The sequence below is a fragment of the Globicephala melas genome, chromosome 5, assembly GCF_963455315.2.
Source record: "Globicephala melas chromosome 5, mGloMel1.2, whole genome shotgun sequence".
Taxonomy (NCBI): Eukaryota; Metazoa; Chordata; class Mammalia; order Artiodactyla; family Delphinidae; genus Globicephala; species Globicephala melas.
Genome location: NC_083318.1, coordinates 101,613,699 through 101,632,885, shown reverse-complemented (window position 1 = coordinate 101,632,885; position 19,187 = coordinate 101,613,699). Strand labels below are relative to the sequence as shown.

The following is a 19,187-nucleotide window of genomic DNA, read 5'->3' as shown; positions in this document are numbered from 1 at the left end:
CATGGAGGTCAGAATGATGGTGTCCATTCAAGGAACACTTACATTAACACTACCTAAATCAGATGTGACCAGAGACGTGCTTACCTTTCTGTTCAGTCCTATCAAACTCTCTTCCCAGTGGAGACGGACAACAGGAAAGGAGCAGATAGGAAGAAGGAAGGAACTCAGGATCAACTCCTCTATGTTGAACACAAAGGCACATTCATATGAGTTTTCACTTAACCCTTAAAACAACCCTAGGAACTAAGAATAATGAAGCCTGTCTTAGAACCACACAAAATTGAAAACTGGGATGAGTGTGGAGGGGCTGTCCAAGAGACACAAATGGGAATGTACACAGTTGGGTCTTCAGACCCCAAACCTTTCATTTGTTCAGAAGCTTGAGGGCCTAGGGAGTTGCCAGCATTGAGCCAGAACACAGTGGCCATCAAAACAGACGCCTCTCACTGTCCAAGTAGCTTAAAGCTCTAGTGGTGACTGGATCAAAGATTCACAAAAATAAATACGTAATTATAAACTAAAAAGTACCCTAGAAATTCGGTGCTCTTTCAATTAAGAGGACATCACCTCTAGACAAACACACATGTTCAGTGATCACCAGAACTTATTTATTCCCAGCCCTGAAGATGTCACTGTAGGTATCGGTGATGAAATATACACAGCATACAGTATTTCTGTATTTGTCATTTTGTAAACACTAGTTGAATGAATGTTTCCTCTCCAAAGAGAAAATGGCACAACAGAGTCAAAATGTGATTTGTTTTTTTATTTTCCTATCTCAGTTTCAGTAAAAGGTTCAGCGAACTGATTGACACATATCAAAAGCTATCATCTCCCACCCATATACAGTATACACTGTTTCCACTTTTTCTTTTCCCCTGAACAAGGTGGTACTATCTTTGTTCAAACCAAATTACAAATGAAGAGATACTATAAAAGAATAAAACGGTGGTGTGTGCGTGTGTGTGGGTGTGGTCTTTTTATTCTCAGACAGTAAAATGTATACCCACCACCACAAGGGGAAAAGCACTGAGGAGACATTTGTACTAAGCAGTTAGTACCATTAGAGTACCTCTCCAAACAGCAAATTTGGAACAATTAGCCATTACTGTAAAGGAAGTTCCTAGTCTTTCATTTTTCTGCCATCACATTGCTACACTGGAATATAAACCCTCTTCAGAGTGCAAATATAAAAATGATCAAAGTCAGGGTTTTATGGCAATCTTAGCTAAAGTATATTTTTTTATTTCCTTTTTTTCTTTTTTTTTTTGCGGTACACGGGCCTCTCACTGTTGTGGCCTCTTCCGTTGCGGAGCACAGGCTCCAGACGCGCAGGCTCAGCGGCCATGGCTCACGGGCCCAGCCGCTCCGCAGCATGTGGGATCTTCCCGGACCGGGGCACGAACCCGTGTCCCCTGCATCGGCAGGCGGACTCTCAACCACTGCGCCACCAGGGAAGCCCTAAAGTATATTCTTGACAAAATATATTCTATTTTAATATACATGCTATAAAAGTACACTAAAAACGTCAACCTTTAGAGTGTTGTTAAAATTAAGAATTTACTTTTTTACATATAGAATAATATACATCCAACTCTAAATGTATTTGAGGATAGCTATTACTGTGACCCCAAATATTTCTAGCTTCATATTTTGTTTACCATAATATTGATTTTATAATACGTATTCAGTAATGTGCTCATAATTCTGTTTTGCAGTGCCTCACTCATCACTTTAAAGAAAAATGCAGAGGGAACTGCATATCTCCAAGTTCTTACGGTGCAATTCACCATGTTTTCAACATAAGTTCCTATTACAAAATTTTAATTTTATTTTTTAAATTTTGGTAAGTAAATTCTTTTATGATCTACATTTGGAGCTTTTAATGCAGCAAGTAAAAATGAGCAATTTTGAAAATTAACTTAAAGGTAGCCTGATTTTAAAAATAATCACTTCCTTCTGTAATAATACCTCCAATGCCAATTCTAAATTTTTATGGAATAGTGTGAAATAATGCTGACTGCACACATCCAGTGGCGATGAATTGACTGAGTGCATGCCACGCCAAGAAATGAGACTCTTGGGACTGACTTTAACTATATCCACCATAATCCTGTAGTACACATGATGAGGCTGCTAGTTATAGATGACATCTGTGGAACCCAGGCATATCTGCAATTTTTTTTTTTGAGTAATAGAACAGAAATATAAAAGAATTAAAATTTGTTTCTGATTTAAACAAAAATATTTACTCTTTTCATTAGCAAAACATTCTTTAAAATATATCTATTTTTCCTCTGAACATTTAGCCAAGGAGCACTAGGCAATTTTTGAAGGTTTCAGTGCTGACTGTACAATACAATAAATACAGCTGTAGAGAGCACACAGCAACAATAGCTTACTTACATCCACTGAGAAGAAATTTATTCTCATCTGGTTACAGTGTCCAGTCCCCCAAAGGAAAGGTTTGGCATTCGTGTGCTTTTTGTTCTTGGTGGGAATCACTTCTGCTTGATTTTCATTGTTGAAAGAAAAAAAAAAATCAGCTGATGGCCTCAGATTTTCTGACATGATGTGAAAGAAGAATGTGATAAAAATTAGCTGCTACCATGGAGTTAGTCTGGGAATGGGTTTCCAGGCAGATCTCGCTTCTTCCCAGGTGAGGGTCCAGTGGGCTTCACGGGAACCAAGAGGTAGGTGCCTAGGACCCAGGTGTGCTGAGCCGCATCCAGGGACGGGTCACTCTGGCTCAGCTGAGCACCCCCTTCTCTGCCTCATTCACCACCCCTACTCACTACCCTATGTACTGATGCTCGTGGCTACAGAACTTATGGAAACCAGTTCACAGGGAAACAAAAGTGGAGAACTCAACCAAGAGGTGGGCTATGCATGTGTCATCATCCAGTGCTGCCTCCTGAGCTACTGTCTGTTGTGATCATGGGTGGAGGATGGGAACATATGTTCTTCATAGCAGAATTCTCCTGTGTTTCTCTTGAAAGTTTTTGAGAAGGTTATGTTTTTCCAGACAATTCGATCAAAGTAGAGTCTGATGTCTGCTCTTTCTGGCAAACCAATAATGGTAGAAATTTCAGCCTCTCTCTTGAATTTCAAACTCACCTAAAAGTGGAATGTTTTTCGCTGGCAAATGATTACTTACTTCTTTGAAAAGTGGACAGTCTTTCTTTTTTGGATCCAACTCAGCCCTTCAGAAAATACTTCAGACTGAAAGAGGAGGAAGTAGAGGAGAACTAACTTCCTATCGTGCCTTACATAAAACATTTTGCTGAAATGAAGAGCCACTCCGACTACAAAAGTAAATATTTGTGCAAAGGGCACTTTGCCAGGTGCAATCTCAAGACATCCTCAATTTACTCATAGTGTTGTGACTCTTTAAAACACAAGTCTTTTAAGTGATGAAACCTAGCAAGTAATGGGAAGGAAGTTAACATCAGAAAATACACTTAGAAAAAGTACAGGATATTTTGCCTGGCATTTGCTACTTATTTCATAACTTAGATCAAGTAAGTGTTAAATATTCACAGTAATTTCAGAGAAGAAACATTCATGTCTGTAAAACTTCAATCTATTGCATTTTCGACACTTTTCTGTACAATTACAAAATGTCATCTGTCGGTGCTTTCCTGTAGAATTCTTTACTGTCAGTCCTTCCCTCTCCAGATCCAGTTATACCTTCAAGGTGGGCTGTAGGATTCCCTTCTCAATGAGATGAGTCTTCAGCGTTTTGTATATATTTAACTGCTGTTCTGGTTGAAGCACCAACAACTGCTGTAGCACTTTGCTGGGATTTGGACCCCTGATAACAGAGCAGAAAAGACAAAGTTCACACTATTATTTTAAGAGAGCTAAAGGAAGCATATACTTGTAATTTAAAATAAACCATGCATTTAAGTGCAGAGGATCAATCTTTACAGAATCGGAACAGCTCTTGATCAGAGCCCACTTTAATGCCCAACGTTAGTGTCAAAGGGAGAAAAAAAAAACCCTAGAACTATCTGCATTGAGAGGCATACAGTCTAGATGTGGGAAGAATGTGCAAACACAGAAGACAGGAACACGAGGCAATTTAGGGAGTGCAGATCTAAGTTTCACAAAAATCTGCAAAAAGGCAAATCCTGAGATTGGACAAGACACGGAAACCATTCTGTAAAAAAAAGGACCATTCCTGATGAGGATAAACCAAAAGAGAACATGAAGACATAATTTAAGTCTTTAGCTTCAAAGAAACGTCAGACAGGGAAGGTACCCTGTTGAAGAAATACCATCGGGGAACACTTCCCGAGCCCAGCCCTGAAGCCCCCACCTGGGATCTACAATGGGAACAACAGCCTTTTTTCAAAGAAGGTCTTAGGTAAACCCCAATATAGGAAACAAAATAAAAGCGGATCTCCTTTAGCAGGTGGAGAGCCCTGCCCGTCTTGCCCAGCATCCCCACTGGGGAGGAAATAAGCCCAGGCAGTGTTAAGTAAAGTATCCACTGGGCAGTGACACTGCTCTCCAACAGGTATCATACCAGCCTGTGCAGGGGCCTCTCCCTGGGCAGCTCCTTCTGGGGAAGCTCCTCCAACATCCCCATGCCAGCCCTTCTCTCTGCACCTTCTGATGGTGCACTCTGGGTCAGAAAAGACCCCAACCAGGATTCCCACCCTCCAGAGACACCATGACAGTAAGGGGATTGCAATTTCCTACCTTTGCACACTAGAACTCAACCCATTTATAAGCGGGAGATCACTTGTGTTTCTGCACTTACACTGCTAAAGTGCTATTTTGTTAAATTCAGAATGAACCTAATTCAGACTGTGATGTAGATGTATTGTTCTTTGCAATTTCTACAATCCACTTGAATAGGAAAAGCAGAGTGGGCTTACTTTTTGTGGAGAGGGATTAGGGAAATCCAATGAGAAAAAGCAAGATGGAGAATGGCACAGAATTCTGAGAAAGACATCTACATGGGTAATTAAATTTATGACTTATTGCACAATAGCATGGATTAGCTGTCCCATGGGTCACCTTTGTACACGTGGCTCAACTCATTTGCCAGAAACTGAAGCCATATGTCTCTCGCAGCTACAGTCTACTCAAGTCAGGACACAACTTGCCTTACGTTTCTTCAAAAGATTCAGCAACTTCCTAACATAAACCCAGAGTAGGGCCCACAGAGAAAAGGAATGCTATTCTAGCAACTTCAGCTAAATGCAAAATTGTCAGCAGGGGCTTCCAGCTAGTTGCACACTGGCTCTAGCACTGTATTTCTAATCGTCTAAATGTGTACTTTCAAATGGAGGACAACATGGCTCAGCACAACTTTTCCCTACTGAGAGAACAGCAGATCAAAAAAAAAAAAAAAAAGTATGAGTTAATGCTCTAAAAGCTGCCATCTTCTGCAGATAAAGAGTTCTAAGGATTTAAAGCCACTAATTACTAATACTCAAATATATCAGTAAATAAATCATATGCAAATGGATTAAATACTCCAATTAAAAAGACAAAGATTGTCAGCTGGGTTATAAAAAAAAGAAAATCCTTGTGAGAAGAAAAGAGTGAAACACACTTTAAATATAAGGAAAAAGGCACACAAAAAATAAAAGGATAGACAAAGAAATATTATGCAAACACAATTAAGAAGAAGGCTGATGTAGCTATACTTATATTCAACAAAATAAGCTTTAAACAAGTAGTATATAAAGATGGGCATTATAGAATGATACTAAGAGTGATTCAACAGTGAGACACGAGTTCTAAATGTGTGGACACCTAATACAACCTCAACGTATATAAAGCAAAAACTGGGAGATTCTGACAAAGCTCTCTTCATAACTGATACAGAACAAGCAGATGGAAAAACAAACCAAAAAATTCAGTACAGAAGATTTAGCTAAACTTCACCCAGTTGACTTACAACACTAATCCTGAAACTGCACAATGCATATTTGATTCATGTGTACATACAATGTATATCTGAGTAGACAATGTGCCTGGGCACAAAGGAAGTCATGACAAATATTAATACTGAAGTAATAAAGAGTATGTTTTCTGACCACAGTGGAATTAAAGCAAAAATCAAAAAAGGAAGGAGAATGAGAAAATCTCCATTTCTTTGGAAGCAAATCAATATACTTCTAATATACTTCTAAATAATCCCATGTCAAAGAAGATATAGAACTGGAAATCAGAAAATATTTGTATCTGAAAAATGAAACTACACATATAACATGTGGGATGAGAATACTTGAAAGTACTTAAAAAGAGCACTCAAAAAGCAGTAGTTAAGAGGAAATATATAATGTTAGATAAATATATTACACAAGAAAGCTGAAAATCAGTAATCTAAGCTTTATCTCAAGAAGCTTGAGAAGGAACAGAAAATTGAACCTAAAGAAAGATAAAGGATGCAAAACCAGAAATATAGATCAATGGAACAGGATAGAAAGCCCAGAAGTAAACCCACACACCTATGGTCAATTAATCTGTGACAAAGGAGGCAAGAATATACAATGGAGAAAAGACAGTCTCTTCAATAAGTGGTGCTGGGAAAACTGGACAGCTACATGTAAAAGAATGAAATTAGAACATTCTCTAACACTATACATACACAAAAATAAACTCAAAATGGATCAAAGACCTAAATATAAGGCCGAACACTATAAAACTCTGAGCGGAAAACATAGGGAGAACACTCTTTGACATAAATTGCAGCAATATCTTTTGGGATCCACCTCCTAGAGTAATGAAAATAAAAACAAAAATAAATAAACAAATGAGACCTAATTAAACTTAAAAGCTTTTCCACAGAAAAAGGAAACCACAAACAAAACGAAAAGACATCCCACAGAATGGGAGAAAATATTTGCAAATGAAGAGACTAACAAGGGATTAATCTCCAAAATATACAAACAACTCATGCAGCTCTATGTCAAAAAAACACAACCCAGTCAAAAAATGGGCAGAAGATCTAAATAGACATTTCTCCAAAGAAGACATACAGATGGCCAAGAAGCACATGGAAAGATGCTCAACATCATTAATTATCAGAGAAATGCAAATCAAAACTACAGTGAGGTACAGCCAGAAAAAGGAACAAAACTGGGTCATTTGTAGAGACGTGGATGGATCTAGAGACTGTCATACAGAGTGAAGTAAGTCAGAAAGAGAAAAGCAAATACCGTATATTAATGCATATATGTGGAACCTAGAAAAATGGTACAGATGAACCGGTTTGCAGGGCAGAAACAGAGACACAGATGTAGAGAACAAACGTATGGACACCAAGGGGGGAAACTGGTGGGGTGGTGGTGGTGGTGGTGCGATGAATGGAGAGATTGGGATTGACATGTATACACTAATATGTATAAAATGGATAACTAATAAGAACCTCCTGTATAAAAAAATAAAATTAAAAAATTAAAAAACTACAATGAAGTATCACCTCACACCAGTCAGAATGCCCATCATCAAGAAGTCCACAAACAATAAATGCTAAAGAGGGTGTGGAGAAAAGGGAACCCTCCTACACTGTTGGTGGGAATGTAAATTGGTAAACCCACTGTGGAGAACACTACAGAGGTTCCTTAAAAAATTAAAAATAGAACTACCATATGATCCAGCAATCCAACTCCTGGGCATATATTCAGAGAAAACCAAAATTCAAAAAGATACATGCAACCCCAATATTCACTGCAGCACTATGGTACAATAGCCAAGACATGGAAGTAACCTACATGTTCATTGACAGAGGAGTAGATAAAGAAGATGTACATATATACAATGGAATATTACTCAGCCATAAAAAAGAACAAAATAATGCCATTTGCAGCAACACGGATGGACCTAGAGATTATCATACTAAGTAAAGTAAGTGAAGTAAGTCAGACAAGGACAAATACCATATGATATCACTCATATATGGAATCTAATTTTTACAAATGAACTTATTTACAAAACAGAAACAGACTCACAGATTTCGAAAACAAACTTATGGTTACCAAAGGCGAAACATGGCGGGGGGGGCCGATAAATTAGGAGCTTGTGATTAACATACACACACTACTATATATAAAATAGATAACCAACAAGGACCTACTGTATAGCACAGGGAACTCTACTCAATATTCTATAATAACCTATATGGGTAAATAGTCTGAAAAAGAATGAATATTTGTAAAACTGAATCACTTTGCTCTACACCTGAAACTAGCACAGCATTGTAAATCAGCTATACGGCAATACAGTTTTTAAAAAAGATAAAGGAATGAAAGATGAGAGTAGACATCAATGAAATAGAAAACAAATACACAACAGAGAAAGGTGAAGTCAGAATCTGATTCTTTGAAAAGATTAATGAAATAGATAAACTCCTAACAAGACGGCTCAAGGAAAATAAAAGTTAATACAAAAATGCTCACACTACTATGGGTATATATTTAAAATGCATATTTAGAGACCTATAAATATGAGTTTCAATCCACATAACTCTAAAGGAAATACAGGTTTTCTAGGCTCAGACACCAGTAGAGGCCATGGCATATAAAGTAAACATGTGGTTGATGTGGTTAGCTTTCACACCTCAAACTGGCATTTCAGGGCAGATCCAAAACATTAAAGTTTAGTAATGAGAATAAAGCACCCCATATAAAACAGCAACACCCTCCACCTACCCCTCCCCGCCTCTCCACCCCCCACCCCCACCACATACACACCCATAATCCTGCGGACTGCTCTGTTTTTCTCCATGGCTCTTATAACCACCAGACAAGCTACATTTGTTTGTTCTCCACTTCTGCCCCTTCTCCCTCCAACTCCCCAGGAAGAAAATAAGCCCTGAGGACAGGAACTTGGTTTGTTTTGTTCTCTGCTATATCCATGCCCAGAACATGCCCCAACACATAACAGGCACTCAAGCAATAACTGGTGGACTGGATGAATCATTATGTCCTCCTCCTTTTTAAGTAACTCTTAGGGTTCACTGTCACCACAATGTCCACAGTTGAGAAATTAAATCTCCTGCTGTTCCAAATCTAGTACCATTCACCCACTCTAACTGAATCTTAACTCAGCCCTATTAGACTATGACATATACTATTTTTTTAACTTGTTCAAATGTAAGGGAAATAATTATAATTTAATCATACTGCCCAAGGCTACAGTGTGACACGGTTCCAGGAGCCACCGTTCCCTTCGCTATTATAGATTACCAATGACAAAAAAAGTAACGAATTCAAACTAATGCCTATCGAAATGAGAACTCCAAGAAATCATCTAATAAAACATTTTTTAAAAATCTAGAAGTACCTTATAAAACTTGTGATGTACACATGCACAAAAGTTGCCATCAAATACTGGCAATCAAATCTGTCCATTATCCCTCCATGTCCAGGAATGGTGTTTGCAAAATCCTTCAGAAAAAAACAAACATATTAGTAACTTTTCAAAAAAATCACCTGCTCTAAAATTCCTACCTGTAAATGTCTCCTTGACATCATGGACTTGAAGGAAAATACTTTACTATTGGATTTTCCCACTAAATACAAACTTATCAGAACATGTCCAACAGATTAAAACTGCATGTTGGAATATGTGCCTATGTTAGAATGACTATTGAATTGACACACAGCTTTCAAATAACACTAATTAAATATTAATTAAATCTAGCACTAACTTTTTTTAGTTAATAAAACTTTTTCTAAATCAAAAATGCTATCAGCTATTACTAATCTAATCTTATAGCTGGCTCTTCTGTTTAATCAGAAACTATTTGGGGAGCTATTTTAGTGTTGTTGACAGATATACAACTGGTTCTAGCTCATGTTTATCCTAATGGTTCTTACTCTGAAATAAATATTTTACTACTGTGATAAATATTTCTTTTTTTTTATGTGTTGGGGTAAAAAGGAAATCAAAATAGATAGTTCATTTGGGACATGTTAGTCCATTAAATGGCCAGATTAAGGGAATGGTTAGTAAGCCTCTGCAGATTGACCCTGTATAGATCCATCTACACGTGTCAGGGCTCAGGAAATGTAAATGACTAATTGTCCTTCTCGTTTACTCAAGCAGCCTAAAAACCTCTAAAATGCAACAGCGATTCTACCTTCATTTCAGACATGAAAAGAAACCTCACCATTCACCAAGAAACCTTGGATTGGAGACCATTAAAGACCATTCTAAACATAACATTTCTCTGTTTAAAACAACTATTGAAAAACTCTTTGGTTAATTTTTGCCAACACATTTCCTTCCTTCTCTTCCCTACTAACCCAAGCACAATAGAGCCGTGGTAACTCCATCCCACTTTGCTGTTTGCAGCCTTTACAGGCTTCTCGTTTTGCATAGCTATTGCTACGATTCTTTGTGGATGTGTATTATCTCCCCTAGTCGGTGGTGAGCATCATGAGAACAAGGACAACATCTTGTACACTTTTGCATATTGCATTCCACCTAAGGTAGTATCTTCCCCATTGCAAGTGCTCGCTGAGTTCGCGTATTTATTTCCCTGGCCTCTGGGATCTGGCCACCACTCTCTGTAGTCTGACCACCTACTCCCTACCATGGCCACAGTGTTCCTCTTCCCCTTCCAGCAGCTGATCTCCTCTACTCCTTTGCACTTGCTGGAACTCCCTTCCTTCAATTTCTCTGCAGGACTCATTCTCTTCCTTTCCTGGTATCCCTGCTTAAACGCCACCTCCTCAGAGAAGCTTGCCCTGAGCACCCCACCTTCAGTAGACACTCTCTAACTCCCAATGGCACACATTCAGTCTTAACTTAGTGAAGCCATGTGAGGAGAGTTGAGATAATAGGCCAAATATATCTCACTTTACGAGAATTTAAGGTAAACAAAACATAGGGCTAATTTTAAGTATCTGGAACAGGGATCAGCAAACTATGTCCCACAGACCAATTCCAGCCCGCTGCCTGTTTCTTGTAAGTAAAGTTTTATTAGAACCCAGCCACACTCACTCATTGATGTATTGTCCATGGGGCTCTCACACTATGGTGGAAGACTTCAGAACTGAGTAGTTTGCGATATTGTTGCTATTAGCGTATGATTTGGCCCTTTACAGAAAGAGTTTGCTGACCCCTGGTCCAGCAGAATGGAGAGTTACATATCCAAAGGCACTCTTGCACTTCCCTTCACTTGAGACTGTGACAGGACACTAAACTTAGACAATTCATAGCTGGATTCTTGGATGAACACTTGAAGGACCAAGATTCTGTGTCTGTCCCAGCATCAAGTGACACATGCCATTTCTAGAAAAAAGGGTGATATACCACTTTAAAATGTATTAACACGGCATGACCAAAACCTAACAAGAAAGAATATATACTCTGTGAGGCTGACACAAATAGGGTGGAAAAGTTTTTGCCCAGGGGCTTAATGCGGGAGACCAAAAGAGAACCAAATTCCAACTATATTACATTCTCTAATTATATTCTGTAACACTGTAACAAAGAATCTAAAACACACACCTTGATTTTGAAAGCTCTTTTGAATCCGCTGGCAAAGAATCCTCCGAATGGGCCAATCAAAGATGCAAATGTGGAAAGAGCAATGCTGTGTATCTGGAAAGGATACAAGCTTATTGTTTCCTAAAGAGGGAAGAAAAAGGAGAGGGGTTGGGGCTAACTGCATGAAAAATGTATTCGAGCACGCCACCTAAACTCAGAGCCATTATATATAAACACTAAGTCAAAGCACATGCCATATTTTTGTTAATTTCACAAACTTTCAAGATCATAGGAAAAAATAAATGTGTAAGCTCTCGTTACCACTCTGCTTATTCAGCCAGCACTCCCTATTCCCTGTGTAAGCGTACTGAAAGCGCCTGGTGTGCTAAAATCTGATAGGCTACTTTTCTAATTTGTCTAGAAACTTCTACAACACTTGGGTCATAGGCTTACCAAGAATCAGTTAATTTCTGACATTGTTTTTTACCAGTAGCACTTTGTTTTTGTAATTATATAATGTATTTTGTACTTGTATTTTATTTCACTTTAATTTTATATGACAAATGATGGGAAAGTTGGTCTTTCTCTTAAAATTAAGTTAAATGCTGTGGAAACACCTGAAAATAAAATGCTTTATTTTCTACCAAAATTAACATCAGCAAGACAATTATGAAAAGTTGAGAAGAATTCTGCAGCCAAATTATTTTGTAAATTCTTAGTTCTTATTCCACTTTAAATAAACTGAAACTACAAATTGTAGAGAGTGCATAATGGGTGTGGTTTAAGAAAGATCACTAAGAACTCCAATCTTTGGACCTGTTCGCAAAGGAACGGCCTTGCCCCAATCAAAGATGAGCAGTATCAAAGAGTTTTACAGCAGATAATAGATGGCTTGGACACTGAAAAAATTCTTGGAATCAATGTATTGAGCCCTCAAGTAGAGAAATAATTTGTTGGTTAACCTTCTTCTTAAAAAGTAACTTTAGTTAAAAGTTAAATATTTCAGGGAATTCCCTGGAGGTCCAGTGATTAGGACTTGGTGCTTTCACTGCCAGAGCCCAGGGTTCAATTCCTGGTCAGGGAACTAAGATCCCGCAAGCTGTGTAGCACGGCCAAATAAATAAATAAATAATAAATGTTTCAGATGCATTCATGTGTACACACACACAATTATTTGATTCCCCACTTTAACCAACCACCCACTAGTCCTGGTAGCATAGATCAGCAGGGATCTACTGGACAGCATGTCAACATCCTTCAAGGTTACCTTTAAATGGCAGCAGTGTTTTTGGAAGGGTAAGTGATTTTTAGAAACAGCAGCTTTCTGTACTAGTAAAAGTCCCCTAAAAATCAAGTAATTTTTGAGCTGGTGAATTTTAATTAAGTTTTAAATTGAGTCAATTTATACCAGTTACACGTGAAACTCATTATAACTCATTTGATTTGTAGAAATCTAAGAGACATTTAAAAATGTTTTCAAGATAAATTACCACCAGTATTCAAACCATTAGGCAAGTAAGTTTCTAACAGACAACTGGTTTGTGACAGTAATATTCACTTTATATACAAAAAAGGGAAATCACAAGGGGATAGAATATATGATTGATGTCAAGCAGACAATGATCTGTATTACAGAGTTAAAAATTCTGCAGAAATCGATCTCTTGCAATAAATGAAGCTTAATTTTTGGGAGGGAGGATCCCCACCATGTTTATCTTACCCGTCTCAACAATGCCTTCAAAAAGGGAGGAAGTGAATAACTCTGAAGCTGGAAAAGTTCTGAGGGTTCACATTCTGTAACGAAGGAGTTTACATCACTTCGGTATTCCACTGGGCAGACAAAGTACTGGTATTTGGATAACACGTAAGCGGCCTAAATAACAAAGCAAGCGTTTGTAAAACATTGCATGAAAATATATGTATGTGTATGTGTGTGTGTGTGTGTGTGTGTGTGTGCGTGTGTGTATATATATAAAATTTTTTAAACGTATATATGTTATGTGTCAGAAAGGCCAGAAACAGAATGCCAAATTTTCCTCGCATTCACATCCTGCCATGTATTTTCAAAGTTAACTGACCATAACTGATGGAATAAAAAACTTTAAAAAGCCATTAGAAAACAAGACTTTTTGGAAATCCGTATGATTATAATCTCAGTATAGGGAAAGAGGGAAGGGGAAAGTTAGAAAAAGAAGCCAATTTGAACATTTAGACAAGAATTATAGCAAGGTTTTACTTTTTTTAAGAACACATTTAATGTCAGCAGAAGCTAACAATTATAAAGGTATGGGAGAGTACAGGACTAAAGTTTCTTGCATAAAGGTTATATTAATTTCATCAATTAAAAAAATAAACAGTGATTCAAAATTACTAAGAAAACAGCACAGGTGAAAAACACCATTGTTCTTAACCAACCCAGACAATGTTGACTAAATTATTCTTTCCCTGGACACATCACTGCAATTTTTAAAACTATCTGTCCTCAGCCATGGAAGAAGATACATAAAAACAAAATATCTTATTACAAATTTAAATTGCTATACAATAGTTCATTTTCTTTCTTTTACAGACATTCACACCATTATACTGCTCAAAAATGGTTGATAGAAGTGCAAATATGACACTAGAAATGGATATAAGTTGATTTTGCTTCCAAACAACCAGTTTCCTCAAAATTACTTATTAAAAAATATATAAGCTCCCTCCTCCTTATTTCATCATGCATTACATTCTTATAGGATAGCTCTTTATTTTCTTCCAATGATATGGCTGTTCTTGTAGTATTTCTAAATTGTCTTTAATGATACTAGATTCTTGTAGTAGTATTTAACTTAATAATCCCTTCTTCGTAATGTATAATCATTGGACAGGACCAGATCCCTTTTCATTATTCTGTTCATCAGTTATTACCTCATTGATATTCTAACAAATAAACACTGGAATAATTTTTTTAATTCTATCGCAATTTTCATTGAGAATGAACTACACTGATAAACAGGAATTATGGTGGTTTTCCCCTCCAGCCTGGCCCATTTCCATTTATTCGTATATTTGCTCCCTCTCAAAGCTCCATGTTTTTATTAGTCACTCTATATTTGGCTATAGAATATATTCTAGAACTGTTAGGGACAAGACTCTTAAAAAATTAAACTTCCTGACAGTAATTTTTTTTGGTATATTTATCTTATATCCAGCCATTTTTCTGTACCTTTTTTGATTTCTCACAAGACACCTTTGAATAAAAACATAAATTCCATAACTGTACACTAATTTTTAAAACATTAACAATATCCATTATTCATAGCTAAAAGTAAACATCAATTATTTTTAACAAGCTTTTTCTGTAAACTGGACTCACAGCAGTAAGCACCCACTAGGCCAAGCAGCTGGCACGTGTTAAAGAGACAGAACTCTTCAATATCATTTGCATTCTCTGCTTTTATTCAAAGCCACCACCCGTCCCAGCACCTGTGCACCCACAAGGCAGAACAGCTGTTAGAAACTACCAAAACACAACGGCAGGTCTCAAGCCTAGCTTTATATGAGAATCAGCTGAGGGAGTTAATTGACCTGGAAGAGGGCTGGGACATAGGTGTTGTGTAAGCTCCCCAGGTGGTTCTGTTATGAGGCCAGGATGAGAGTTACTGGGCTATACAATGCAGGCATACCTCATTTTATTGCACTCACTTTATTGTGCTTCACAGGTACTGTGTTTTTCACAAATTGAAGGTCTATGGCAACCCTGCCTCAAACAAGTCTAATGGCACCATTCTTCCAACTGCAAGACTTCAGTGGAGGAAGTAACTACAGATGTGGTAAAATAGCAAGAGAATTAGAAGTGGAGCCTGAAGAGGGGAATGAATTGCTGCAATCTCATTATAAAACGTTCACGGATGAGGAATTACTTATGAATGAGTAAACAAAGTGGTTTCTTGAGATGAACTCTATTCCTGGTGAAGATGCTGTGAAGACTGTTGAAATGACAACAAAGGATTTAGAATATTACATAAACGTAGTTGGTAAAGCAGTTGCAGAGTTTGAGAGGGTTGACTCCAATTCTGAAAGTTCTACTGAGCAGGGTAAAGTGCTATCAAACAGCCTTGCATGCTACAGAGAAATCCTTCATGAAAGAAGAGACGATCGATGTGGCAGACCTCCTTGCTGTCTTATTCAAGAGACTGCCTCAGCCACCCACCTTCAGCAACCACCACCCTGATCAGTCAGCAGCATCAACATCCGGGCAAGACCCCCCGCCAGCAAAAAGATTATGACTCAACGAAGGCACAGATGATGCTTAGCATTTTTTAGCCATAAAGTATTTAAAATTAAGGCATATACACTGTTTTTTTTAGACTTAATCTAGTACACACTTAATAGACTACAGTATAATGTAACTGTAACTTTTATATGCATTGGGAAACCAAAACATTCACGTGACTTGCGTTATAGCAATACTCGCTTTATTGTGGTGGCCTGGAACTGAAGCTGCAATATCTCTGAGGTATGCCTGTGGATTCCGTCTAGTGGGCTTCAGTTAATACATTATTAGCATTTTCTGATTTAATTCTTTTAGGTTCAGACTAGACTAATAAACTTGCTACCACTTTTCAAAATATAAATAAAATAAAAATCCTAGTGAAACTCACAATGAATCCAAAGATGACTGTGGAAAAGAAACCGCCAATGAATCCTTCCCAAGTCTTTTTAGGAGACAACTGAAAAAGGCCAAATAGAATTAGAAAGAGTTACTGCACTCACAAAACACACAGATACATATGTTCAATAAATTCCCATAATACCTTGTACCTCTCTCCTTCTTTTTTTCATATTGGAAAGGCTTTGCAACCCTTTTTCCTTCAGTCCATGATGGTGATTTATTTGTGCAAATCTCTCTAGTAGAGTCGAACACATATTAGGCCTTCAGACATCCTACATACTGTGAATATGTTTGTTTCTGTAAATAGCCTCAATTTGCTTTTTTCACTCAAAGGACTATAAACTCTATGCTGAAATAATTGTCCCATAATGTTCATGCTTATATAAACCCCCAGAATAATGTAATAAGGATGAGACATATTCATTCATTCTAAGTATACACGGTCTGTGTTGACCTACTACTGATCAAAAATAGAATGAGTATAACAAAACATGGATTCTGCAGCACCCCAGATTTTCATATATTCCCAAATGCCAAGATTACAACAGTCCTCTTTCTGAAATGGCAAAAAGCTCCACAGCCCTAGGTACAGTATTTGCCTCACAAGTATGCACATATCCTCCCTCCTTTAGTCACTATATATGTCTTTCTCCATGAAGAAACATATTGGGCTTCTGAGAATACTGTTTGTTTCAAATTCCGGCTATTGTTTATTAGTCCATGGAGCATTCAGGGAGAGACATCTGGAGGAAAGTCTAGAACTTGGTGAAGCAGGGGCAGGAGAAAAAGATTTAGGAGTAGACAGTGCTAACTGGCTGAGGTGCTCTGTAAGATAAGGACTCAGTACAGGGCTATGATCATCAGGAGATCACTGACGGCCTCTGTGATGTTCCTTTCAGTGGATCAATGGGAACAGAAGCCAAATAAATATCGGAGGGAAGTTTCTGAGATAGAAATGGGTGATATGCTAAACTACATGAGCGCTTGTCCTGAAGTTTATAAAGTACCAAGGCTTTCTTGACCAATCTGACAAGAATTCCGCCATAGAGAAGTGACTGATATACAATGTCTCCTAGGATAATTCAATATTATTGTCATGAAGTAGGAGTTGACTCAAATTCAGAAGTGCCTGCTGATTATTTTAAAGATAGCTCATCGAATTAAATTGACCCATATCATATATATATATATTTTTTTATTTTAATTTTTTTCTTTTTGTGGTACGTGGGCCTCTCACTGTTGTGGCCTCTCCCGTTGCGGAGCACAGGCTCTGGATGCACAGGCTCAGCGGCCATGGCTCATGGGCCTAGCCACTCCGTGGCATGTGGGATCTTCCCGGACCAGGGCACGAACCCGTGTCCCCTGCATCGGCAGGCGGACTCTCAACCACTGCGCCACCAGGGAAGCCCCCCATATCATACTGATTTAGGGGTTAACTTGCTTAATTACATCTGCGTATATTATACAACTAATCCAGCCTGGTAATTCACTAGAAATTGATGTTCAAAATCAGACAGTGAGATTCTTCTACAGCCTCTGAGGGCTCCTAAGCCAACAACTTCTCAGCTGGTATAAAATCCTTGACTACTTCACCACTTGCTCTTGTGCTGAAATAAGCTTTAGAGACTTTAAAAATGTATATAGCTTACTGGCCAGTATCCCCACAGCTCAGCTTAATGCTGTGTGCTGGACTCCTATGTGGGGAAGAATTTAAGGAAGGTGTTTTTGAAGGACAGGCCGTCCACGCACTCCTCTAGGAATGATAAACTATCCTTACATCACTCTGAACAAAACAGGTTTTCTATCTCAACAATTGTCTCAGTCCCTCCATAAATGCCTTCATGTGATTACATCAAAATAGCCAATTAATGCATTTGTCAGAATGTTATAAAAGACTTTGCCCAATATCTGAACTGAGTGAATCCTCTATGTAGCCCCAGCGTGAAAAGCTTTTTTATTTTTATTTTTAAAAGAAATCAGTTCTAGAAAAAGGTCTGTTTTTCCATGAGGAGTTGGTTTCTTTCTTTCTTTCCCAAGATGGGAACTGTATAAATTACTTCATTTTCTTCTTTGCCTCCACTGACTGTAAACAGAACCAAATCTAAGGCAAAACTACATGGTCTCCTCATGTGTACTTTCCTGTCCCTTATCTTCACTTTTCCTTATCACTTGCATCATTCATCAGTGTTTTATTGTAGGACCTCAAATTTTTTCTTAAAACAAATTTGGGTATAAAAGTCTTTCAAATGGACATGAGTATGTGACAATGGTATAATATACACTTTCAAACAATCTGGTGAAGGAGGAGACAAATGAGATGGCTTGAGAGGAAAGCAGAGTCAAGGACAGGCCTGTTTAGAGGGTTGTTGGGAAGCAGAATAAAGAACCGCACAACAGCCAAGGGAAAGAAACCAGCAAAAAGATGACATGAGCCTTCACGAGAGAGGGGAAATGACCAAGGAGCCAAGAGAGTATCTGATGAAGAACCAGACGGAATCATTGGGAAATACAGATCACTGCCTCTGCACTGTGGCTGCTGAGGGCAACTAAGGAAAATCAAAGCACCTCAGAAATCAAAAATGTGCAACAGCACCAAATGGCTGGGAATTTCTCCAGTGGCTAATCTTTTAAGTTATGGTCAGGGTTTGCTTGTGGTATTTTTCCATTACCTTAATTAATGGAGTTCTTCCAAAAAAAAATCCAAAAAGGTAAGCAGTTATGTCATTGCAAATAACACTTGATATTGGAACAAGGAACCTTAAAAAAAAAAAAAAGTCCGTATGATTAAGTGGCAACTATTTCTACAGCTTATGACTCATAATGAACCAATGCAATAATCCTTTGGATTACATTGCAGCCTAGCCCAGAACACAGCACGTACTAAAAGATTAATTAACAGACACAATAAATACCAACCAAATTTGCCCATTTAGCAATTAAGCAGAGCAAAATCTATAAACATACGAGAAGAATATTGCTAATGAAAATATTAAATAAACAACTTAACTTTAAAATTAAACAATCAATTCTATAGCTATGGACTTTCAAATTTCAGTTTTATGAGGAATGC

The 19,187-nt window shown here is 37.8% G+C and overlaps 1 protein-coding gene across 2 annotated transcripts in view; it reads right to left on the bottom strand.

Moving 5' to 3' along the window:
• Positions 1-606: 606 nt before the first annotated feature.
• The window catches only part of CDS1 (CDP-diacylglycerol synthase 1), a 69,175-nt gene continuing 50,594 nt past the window's right edge, over positions 607-19,187 (bottom strand). The window contains exons 8-13 of one of the 2 annotated variants that reach the window (XM_070045601.1): positions 18,787-18,874; positions 16,107-16,175; positions 13,181-13,333; positions 11,482-11,601; positions 9,307-9,410; positions 607-3,814 (exon numbers count right to left, since the gene is read on the bottom strand). In XM_070045601.1, the coding sequence (XP_069901702.1) occupies positions 3,685-3,814; positions 9,307-9,410; positions 11,482-11,601; positions 13,181-13,333; positions 16,107-16,175; positions 18,787-18,874 (664 nt within the window). In that variant the 3' untranslated portion in view covers positions 607-3,684. The remainder of the gene's footprint in view (positions 3,815-9,306; positions 9,411-11,481; positions 11,602-13,180; positions 13,334-16,106; positions 16,176-18,786; positions 18,875-19,187) is intronic. The other variant, XM_030847083.3, reaches the window with a different exon arrangement.